The sequence below is a fragment of the Notolepis coatsorum genome (assembly GCF_963971535.1).
Source record: "Notolepis coatsorum genome assembly, chromosome: 18".
NCBI lineage: Eukaryota > Metazoa > Chordata > Actinopteri > Aulopiformes > Paralepididae > Notolepis > Notolepis coatsorum.
This window is the reverse complement of record NC_140182.1, coordinates 66,221,990-66,233,022: the sequence shown is the minus strand read 5'-3', so window position 1 is coordinate 66,233,022 and position 11,033 is coordinate 66,221,990. Positions and strand designations below refer to the sequence as shown.

General features: G+C 41.7%; 1 protein-coding gene across 1 annotated transcript in view; it reads right to left on the bottom strand.

Annotated features, from left to right (window-relative positions):
* Nucleotides 1-1,720: 1,720 nt before the first annotated feature.
* Nucleotides 1,721-11,033, bottom strand: part of slco3a1a (solute carrier organic anion transporter family member 3A1a) — an 85,558-nt gene continuing 76,245 nt past the window's right edge. The window contains exons 8-10 of the mRNA XM_084335547.1: nt 9,090-9,262; nt 5,572-5,636; nt 1,721-3,687 (exon numbers count right to left, since the gene is read on the bottom strand). Of these exons, the coding sequence (XP_084191673.1) occupies nt 3,326-3,687; nt 5,572-5,636; nt 9,090-9,262 (600 nt within the window). The 3' untranslated portion in view covers nt 1,721-3,325. The remainder of the gene's footprint in view (nt 3,688-5,571; nt 5,637-9,089; nt 9,263-11,033) is intronic.

Genomic DNA, 11,033 nt, shown 5'->3' with positions numbered 1-11,033 from the left:
CACTTTTGGGATCTCAGACTCATTCCCTATGATAACACAGGCTCCCTGGATGGATAATGAATGGAAATTAGGGCTGGGCGATATGGCCAAAAATGATATCACGATAACGATATGATAATGTTATCATATCACTCGATATCAATAATTATCGATATTGTTAAGTATTTAAAAAATATTATTATAAACAGATGTATGTTTATTTTGCAGCAATTCTTTGTCATTGCCGCCATCTTTAGTGTTACAGCCCCTCACACTCCAGTTCTCAGGCTGCAGCTGGTTTGAAAGCGAAAGTAAACAGGCTTCTCTGCTGGCTGTGGCTCCAGGGGAGTTGAATAGTTCTGGCTCTGCTAGTTTCTATCTTTTGGCGCTTTTTTGGTGGACAAACCACCGCACATGTGCACCGTGACTCGCGACTGGAGTCTAGCTCTGCTAGCACACATAGCATACTGTGTACAGACGGTTTCAAACTGTATTTTAAATTAGAAAGCAAACTAAATAAACGGACAAGAGAAAAATAAATCTCAATTTGGTCAGTATTGTCATTTGGCCAAGCAAAGCCATTACTTTAAGTTGCAGGCAAGAAAGACAAGTCTGACCACTGTCTCTGGTTTTAAAACTGCCCTGTTGCAGGTCACAAAAAATAAGTTTGTATTGATTTTTATTATTATTATCGATTGATATAGATTATTAAAATATATCGCGATAATTATCGTTATCGTTTTATCGCCCAGCCCTAATGGGAATATCGAATAAAATAAATAATGATGAAAACCCGACTTTTCTCGGGTTTGGCACTCAAGCGTCGGCGAGTTAACCCGACTTTATTCGGGTATGGCGTCCATTGAGTTAACAGGCGTCGCTGTTCACACCGCCCACGCGCAGGTAGCGAATTTAATCGCTTTGGTTGGATTCACAGAAATACACTCAATATCTGCATTATTACCACACATATAGATGTTGTTCAACCAGCTAATGTGTCTGTATCTTTCCCAATACAAATAAACAATACTATACTTTTCCAGGAGTACAGTCACTGATTTCATCATTCTAAAATTAATTCTAACATTCTAATTAATTATATAATTGGTTATAGATGCAAAATGGACAATAGAACACTGGAACTGGAAATCTTTAAAAGAATCTTAAAACGGGGACTGACTTTGCATATAGACTAGGCATTTACAGCTGTTCCAATGTAAATGTGCCTTCCTCCGTGCGCTTTCGACCGCTCTAAAGTCGGACTCGGTGTGGATGGCCATGCGTGCTGTTCTCGCACGAAACCCGCAAGTGCTTGCGCCCACGCCTGGTGGGATTCGTGTGTAAGGCGTCCAGTAGCCATTGTGTCATCATATGTGTGTGTGCGTGATAAGTTACTCAGGTAATAAATTAACAAAATTCACGACAAAGCATTTAGACTAAAGGCCACTATATGTAGTATCCATGATCTCTACATTTGCATTTTACATTTAGCTGATGCTTTGATCCAAAGCGACTGTTGTACAAAGTTCTGTACAACAAGTCAGCAGGAAGGGTACAACTCTGGCAGCTAAGGGTCAGTAACATTGTTTGTCAAAGTGTCGGACTTGAGTGCTACAGACTTGCATAGTAGCACAGTAGGTAGTAATATAGGCATTACTAGTGCATATTAGTAAAAGACAGTACAAAGGTTAGTAGTATTTCATTTTCCCCCCATCTCTGACATGTTCAAAGTCAACACACGTGAGAAAAAAGCGGTTTATTTTCTGAAAAATAATTTATTTCCAGAGTAAAATAAATGATATGTTGCCATACAAAAAGTGTAAGAAAAGGGACAATACCAAAACTGTAACTGTAGAGAGACATATAATAAGTCGTATGTGCCGAGAAGCATTACAGAGCTCTTTAAACACAAGTCCAGGGAGAGTTCATGGTGTATCGTCGTGACGTGGCTCACCTCCTCTGCCTTCGCACAAACCTCTGTAACTTTCCTTTCAGAATTGCCTAGTTGTTGTTTTTTGAAGAAACAAAGTGCTTCTCTGCCCCAATATGCAACCAATTATGTCCACCGTCGCTGTGAATTGTCCCAAATCATCTGTGACATCAATTGCAAAAACATTTTCATATAGTAATTAGATTATATATATTCTTATATTTTCCTCTCAAGTACAATCTAATAAAAACATTCTCAGCCTAACAAAAAAGAAATATATTAATCCTAAATCTTTTACTTGAATGTCAAAACACACATAAAAAGACTCTTCTTGGATTTTTTCTCTCTCTCTCCTTTGCTCTTCCACTAGGTGCAAAAAAAATTTAAGTCAAGAAAACATAAATAACATTCTTATCTGGATAATCCCTCATTTAAGACATAACAGGTTTAATAGATTCTGCAAAAGAAAGAAGACAAAAAAAACATGGAAATTAAAAAAAATACGGCTATAATTATAAACAAACCTGGAAGCCACAAGACTGATAAAAGGACTGAGGACTATGAGATATGAAATATAAATTGCACCTATAACAGACAGACCAAACAGTCTAGTCTAAGCAGTATCAAAAACAGTATCTGTGATCCAGCAAGAGAATGGAATTTCGAACTGTGTAATGATGACATAAAAACACCACCTTCGTTTACTATTTCTGGACTTTATTTGCTATCTTGCGAGGTCATCGAATTAACCCATCGAGAGCCATTCTCTTTAGTTTTACAGTTCGTAAGCAGGCATCCTGCTACAGTACGCAAACATAAGATGCAACGACCTGTTAGTCTGTAAACACTTGGCAACTTTGAAGTATGGATAAATGATGAACCACCCAATGTTCGTTTGTTTTAATTATTATTACGATCTCATCTCTGAGAGGAAGGACAAACGCAGTGCACTGACTGAAAGGAAACTGACTTTTGACTTGTTTTCACACAGATCACTGGAATCATGACAGATCAAAAAATAAAATAAAAGAATATGGCAACTATACATAGCATTTTATTAACTCACTATAAATCAACTAGGCCTTTGGTACTGAGCCAGACAGTACACTACTCGTCTTCTACCCTTAGGGACTGAGCCAGACAGTACCCTACTCGTCTTCTACCACCAAGTCACCACAGAATTCACTGGCACTGGACAACAACCCCTTGAGTTAAACTAAAATGGAACCTTTCAAGAGTTATCAAAGGACGTGGACGCAAAGAGCGAAAGCCTCCGTGACCTGACTGGGCCTTCGAATAGATTCTCTTTATCAAAACATTGTTTTTAATCCTTAAAAAATTATTGAAAAAAAGAAGAAATTCAGAAGAGGATTTGAATATCATGTCCTTTTTTTTGTTTGTTTGTTACCGTGTACACTATAAAACCGACTCCATATTTTCACAAACCTCATGGTCATCTAGGCTATATATAAACTTTTTTTTCCTGTTGACCAGGTTGGGAGCGTCCGTGTCATTGAGCGAGGGGTAGAAGTCAGTGGGCGACATGGTGCCCTCGTGACTCTTGATGTACTTCTTGTAGTTGCGACGTAAGCAGTACCAGGTGGTGGCGTAGAGGAGGAAGGCGATGCCCTTGAGGATGATGGCGAGGCTGATGTACAGATGCCTGTAGGCTACATTGTCGTACAGCAGGCACGCGCCCCTGGTGCCGCACTCCTTGCTCCAGAAAAGGCATGTCGAGTCGATCCCAGCGCCGAAGATCAGAGGAGGGGGGATGAATCCTACAAGACAAGACGTGAGGGGATGATTACAGGAGGCCTTCCTCGTCTTCATCTGTGCCTGCAGTATGATTGGAGCCATGGCTCAGAGACCCTCCGTTATAATCCTGATCAGGTAACACTGTGCTCTCGCTCTCTCTCCTTCCTGCCTCCTCTCTCTTTCTCTCTCCTTCCACTCTTTGGTTCTCTCTCTCCTTCCTGCCTCCTCTCCTTCCCCTCTTTCTCTCTCTCCTTCCCACCTTCCCTCTTTCTTCCTCTCTCCTTCCTACCTTCCCTCTTTCTTTCTATCTCCCTCTCTCTCCTTCCTGCCTTCCCTCTTTCTTTATATCTCTCTCCCTCTCTCCTTCCTGCCTTCCCTCTTTCTTTCTATCTCTCTCTCCCCCGCTTTCTTTCTATCTCTCTCTCTCCTTCCTGCCTTCCCTCTTTCTTTCTATCTCTCTCCTTCCTGCCTTCCCTTTTTATTTCTATCTTCTATCTCTCTCCTTCCTGCCTTCCCTCTTTCTCCCTATTCTCTCTCTCTCTCCTTCCTGTCAGGGCTGATTTGACTGTAATTACACCCATTAGCTGCTTGAAGTCGGGCTGATCTTAATTTCTCCTTAAGTAGCTTCGAGGGTGAGATCGACTCTACAATTACGTGACATAGGCACGTCGTTTAGTGTCATCATCTCTGAGCATTAGAGCGGTTCAGGATCTTTGGGGTTTAATGCCCTTGCATACCTGGTTAGACTATCATTGCACTCCGCTCTCTGCAGGAAAAACTCCTAGGGACATTCTGGATGAAAGCAAGGCGAAGGTAACTGAACTATGGATGAAACTCAGGTCCCCAGTGTTTTCTCGGAACAGGCTTTTTGAACAGGGTAAATCCGCATTTCGTTATGATGTCCCTCTAGCTCAGTCCTTGGCAAGCAAGTAAGAACAAATTCTTATTTTATTTATTGTCAAAAGTATGCATAATGTTGTGTTAATTCCACAACAAGAGGTATGTAATGTTACAGTTTTTTGGGTGAACCCCGCATATATCGGTATCGGTTGATATCGGTATCGGAAATTAAGAGTTGGACAATATCGGTATATCGGATATCGGTAAAAAAGCCAATATCGAACATCCCTAATAACAGTTGTCTATTTATTAGTCGAATAAAAAAGGAAAACAAATCCAATTTGTTCAATTTATTTAACATAGAAGAAAATAATAATGGGCTGAATCTGTGAAGTTTACTCAAATAAAAATTTTAAATAATCATTTTGAATATTCTAATAATTCAAACGCCCGTCCTTAAACCCAACGACAAACCCAAAGACGTCGTCCCCGGATACCTCCGGAGCCAAATCATCACCATCGCTCACAAACAGTGAACTGTGGGCGGCACAGTGGGCAAGACGCTCGCCACTAACGCAGGAGATACTGGTATCGAGCCCAGCTCTCGGTGTTGCTACCGGCTTGGCCGGCCGTCATACTAACACAATTGGCAGTGTTAGAAGGTGGGAAAGCCGGTGGGTGGGGATTGGACGTTGTGGACAGCGACTCCTACAGGTCGGTTGGGTGACGCCTGTACAGCAGGGAACAGGAAGTATCGGGGGCAGCGTGAGCCTCCCACACGTTACTCCTCGCCACTGAGAGTTCGAGCTGTCTGGTGAAAAGATGCGACAGGCTGCCTCCTCGTGTACCGGAGGGGACACGTGATGCAAGGCTTCTATCCTCACTACAGCAGACCAGTGGGAGGCATAGTCTAGCAATGTTCAAGACAGGGGAGGGGAGAATTGGAATTACGAAATTGGGATGGGAGAAAAAATAGAAAAATAAGGAGAAAAAGTGGATAAAAAAAAATAAAAAACTGTATGAGGTCTATAATTAACTTCACATCATGTCTAGATGCGTCTTCTCACCAAGGAGTCGGAGCATGAGGAACAGCACTCCGAGAGCATAGGACTTTAGCTCAGGGCTCACCGTCCTGTAGAACAGCAGAGAGAAACAACAATGAGTACCTATAGTTATTATTTTAAGCTTCTACATGTAGAGTTTTCCCACATCAATAACATAATCCTTCATTGAACCCCTTGGGGAAAATTCGGATGTCATAGCAGCATGGTGGAGGGGGAGGTATGGCATGTATATGCAATACAATTCAATCTGAATATAAAAACATGAGAAAAGTATAAACAGTGTAAACAATATAATTAACTCTGAATCATCATTGACACATTGATTTTGATAGCTTGGTATGATCACCTCAAAAATAATTTGACCATCGATAGCCTCAACACTGGGATTCAATATTGTCAGTGGTAAGTGTAACTGAGGGGTACAATTCCCTGACTGTATTGATAAGTATGGTATCATTAAACCACTACCGCTTTATGTACTTTAATTACTGGCCATACAGTACATGATATATAAATATGATGAACACTTCCCACAATAAATCGGTTCCACACAAAGTTATAATTAAGTATTTATTGCAGCAAAAGGTACATAATATACTTCTCTATTATACTTTGAATGCACTTGTAAGGCAAAGGAATGTGCGTAGGCAAATCAATAATGAATGTCCATTCTCTGGTTACGCAGGAGGTAATTATACGACCTGAATCTTAGGGAATTATATCTATGGTGCACTGGTAATATATAGCGGGAGATACTGAAGGGTCCCCCCGGTAGTAAGCCAGCAGGGGTAGAGGATCTGTCGGTAGTAGAAAGTCTGGTCAACGATGACTAAGGAGACTCCAAGTACAGGAGACGGTGCAATAGTCTCTTGATCCACAGACGAATACAGCTGTTCTCCGTAGACTGTAGCTCCACAGTGAAGAAAGCTAGCCTGCCTCAGGCTCTCTGAGGCGCAGACTCGACGTGGCTCCTCACAGGGTAAATCCCACACACGTGTAGGCGTCGGCGATTCTCCGCTCCATAAATCACAGGACCAAAACAAATATAATCCAGCCGTAAATGGCTATGCAGTCGTCGGGTAGATTAATCCAGTGTACATGTCCACACGATCCTCGTCTAGGTCTCCTCGGGTGAAAGCGCCATGAAAGCAGCCCAGCCTGGATAAGCACTCTAGCTGGTACGAGGAAGCGTTGGTGATGCTGGTCACTGTAGAACTTTAGCCGCACGATACACTATACACAAATAGACTATTACTGACTTAATAGAAATATGTCGCACTCGACGGTATAGCGCCAAACTCTGACACTTCAGTTATTAATTCGCACGCGGTCTCAATGCTCTATTTGGGGCCAAACAGGCCATACTTCACCGCACGGAGTATCGTGGGTGAGGCTTCAACTTTAGTTCCTAAGCGCTTCTGTATTCACCTGCGCCATATTTATATGCACAGCGAACAATCTAGTGCCAACCTCATTTCTGTCTCGTATTCCTGGGCAAGGCCGGGCATGTACAGACATGTCTTGACGGTGGCTTTGAACCTGACTCTGGAGGCATGGCCCTGGCGCCTGTGGACCGCTGTCCAATAGGAGAATGAAATATTATGGTCTGTACTAGGCTAAAGGGATATTCCGTGTATATGTACAAGGAATATACAAGGGATATCAAAACGATATAAAAATACTATGCAATATATATCAATTAATAAATATATATATTCGGTTTAATCTGATCCTTTGTAACAGTAAGTGTTTCTCGAAACAATGGCTGTATTTGTTATGAAACCGCTCTGTTTACACAAGAGCCAACAGGAAGAAGCTAAATGAAAAACGGCAGAGTTACACCAACGTGAAGTTATAATTATGCAGTTTGAAAAAGGTAATAACAACCCAGAAGAATTCCCGACAGATTTTACCCTGGAAACACATATCACTACGTAGAGGCTGAAGACTATGTGGTGAAAAGGTAACGACACCAAGCCATCGAAGTTGATTTCACAATGATGAGGTTAAAATGTAAATTATGTTAAAACTCTACATGTGGCTGCTTTAATTTCCCATATGTATTTCATCCATGCATTACACTCACTATTGGAAACAGAGAGAGAGACAGAGAGAGAGGGAGAGAGAGAAGGAGAGAGAGATAGAGAGGGGGAGATTGTCATGGTCGGGGCTCGGGCCTTCCTCTGTCCCCATCCTGCCGCGCCCATATATGGGCAGCTTCCTGCTGCAGCGTTCCCATCAATCAGCGCGGCTGTGAGGGATTCCCTCATCAGCAGCCGCTATATCACCCTGACGGATCCTGTCGTCCCTCGTCGCAGTGTTAAACTGCCTACCTAGGTACGACGCCTCAGTCCGAAGACCTGCTAGACACTCTCGTATTATTATTCCCTGTTCTAACCTTCCTTCTCTTGTGCCGAAGGACCTCCGTTCCAGCAAGCCCGCCTGGACCCCTGGAGCTTGACGAAGGAGTTCCTGCTCTCACCCGCGACACAGCCGGTGTCTACCTTCTCCCGTACTGCACAAGGAGTGCACCTGTCCTAAAAGAACATTCTCCCGTACTGCACAAGGAGTGCACCTGTCCTAAAGAACATTCTCCCGTACTGCACAAGGAGTGCACCTGTACTAACCCCAAGAACATTCATTCCTGTCTGTTGTACATTTCTGGATGTAATTTCTGTCTGCTTCGGGAGAACGATTAAAACACCCTAAACCGCTCCACTCTCTCCTCCTGTGTTTGCTATTGGGCTCCGCAAAAAAAACCTCCTCACAGAGATAGAGAGACAGAGAGAGAGAGAGAACTGAATGCTACTCTAGTGATGGCGCTGCTGCAAGGCAGCCAAGAATAAGAGAATGTCACTCCTCTACACCAGGGGTTCCCAAACTTTTCAGGCCGGGGCCCATAAAATAAGGCGTCAGAGAGCCGCGGCCCAATGCACATCGTCTGGTTTTTTTTTTTTTTTTTTTTTGCCAGGTGACCGATTTTTTAAGCCAAATATCACTTCAATCCTATTAAGTTAGTTCAAGTTAGTTATTAATTTATATGTGCTATTTATGAGAGGGCTAACTTGTTGCAAAATAATAATGATAATTATAATAGCCTCATTAAAATACTATTGTTGCTTCGGTTGTTTTCAGCGTTTTATGTGCATAATCTGTTATTTAGTTTGAAATGTTCGTTGAAATAAGTAGATTTTTCGTTTTTGTTTATTTATTAAGTTAATATAAAACCATATAGTCACATTTTAGAATACAATAGAAAATAATTTTAGAATACAACTAGAAACACTGTCCTGGCCTGCTTCTAAGTTCAGTGGCCTGACAAAAAAAATAAAAATAAAAAAATAAAAAATAAAAAAATAAAAAATTAATTTTTTTTTAATTTTTTATTTTTTTTAATTTATTTTTAAATCATCTCGCGGCCCATCCGTGGCTGCTCGCGGCCCACCTTTGGAAGGAGAGAGAGAAAGAGGGGAGGCAGGAAGGAGAGATAGAGAGAGAGGAGAGAGAGAGCACAGTGTTACCTGATCAGGATTATAACGGAGGGTGTCTGGGCCATGGCTCCAATCATACTGCAGGCACAGATGATGACCAGGAAGATGAGGAAGGCCTCCTGGCAGCCGGGGCTTGGACACTTTCCTGGGACGGCTGTGGCCAGCTCACTGTCACTGGACACACACCAGCAGCCAGTCAGGTTCTGTCAACAGGAAGAGAGGTGTTCAGGACATACGTACACTAGGGCTGAGCCCAAACGTTAGAAGGTTTCGGACCTTTGTTCGTTACGTTGGCACTTGAATCTTAATTAATGAGTTCGAACCTCCACTTTTAAATTTGTTCTTAATTTTTCGTTTTTTATTTATATATAAAAATATATATCAGAATGTGATATAAATCAGAATATCACAGTACTATGTTGTGTTTACAATAATTCGAAAGTCACGCACGAACACAACACAGACACAACACAGTCAACAGGGCGCGTGAGGAGGGGTCACCGTCATACATCAGCAAATTAATCAAAATGCTATGCAGGTTAGTTGCGCTATGCAGGTTTAGCTTTCTAACGTTAAGATAGCAGTGACCAGTAAGTAGAGACTACTACTTTTACTAACCATTTTTTACCGCAGCAATATGCGCATATGTATGCTACGTTATATGCGTAAATGTAATATACACTACGTTATATGCGTAAATGTGTGCTATGTGCCTAAAGTCAAGACTCAACAGTACTGAACCGGAAAAAATATTCATGATTAAAAACTATGGTTCGAAGGTCAGTTCGAAAAACCCTGCCGAAGTTCGAATCCTAAAAACAGGCTTTGGGGACAGCTCTAACGTACACACGTCACATATCCACACACACACACACACACACACACACACACACACACACACACACACACACACACACACACACACACACACACACACACACACACACACACATATCACACACACACACACACACACACACACACACACACACACACACACACACACACACACACACACACACACACACACACACACACATATCCACACACATATCCACACACATATCCACACACACACACACACACACACACACACACACACACACACACACACACACACACACACACACACACACACACACACACACACACACACACACACACACACACACACAGGAAATGCAATAATAAGCAATATAAATGACAGTGAAAACACATTGTTATTATTCTTTCCATGCATTTAGTAAAACTAGTACAAACAGTCGTAACAGCAGGACAGCAGTAGACTTGATACTGTAACATGTGCTCCAGCAGTAAGACGAAGATAATAGCCTTCATTTACACCACTGAGCAGAGTGCAGTGCTCCCTGCATGGGATTTGAATATAGGAGACAGTAATCTGGTCACAGGGAGCTGCAGCCTGAAGGGATGGGCATTTGAAGGCGAATATTCCCTCAAAAAACATTTCAGTGAATGGATTAACCGAACTCCCCAAAGGAATGAAAGAAAATAGTGCACAGCGCACTCACAGTGTAGCCTGAGGCTTCTGACATCCTCGCCTTCACTACACAAATAATCATCATTTAGTGACTGTTTTCCATTTATTTAGTCAAATAAACAAGGAAACCAAATCCAATTATTGGTTAAATGTATTGAACGTAGAAGAACGTAGAAGAAAAGTCAAGAGGCTGATTCAGTGACGAACACAAACAAAACCATCAGCTATAGTCCAATACCTACATAATTTATGATAGTTGAATATAGTAGTTGAATAATAGTTAGTCATCAGCTATAGTCCAATACCTACATAATTTATGATATTTGACTATAGTAGTTGAATAATAGTTAGCCATCAGCTGTAATCCAATACCTACATCATTTATAATTAACTCTGAATATATAATAATAATAATGCAGGACTTTTTTAATGCAAGTCTTTATTCGGTATGCAACGACACACTTGCAATGGGCGGC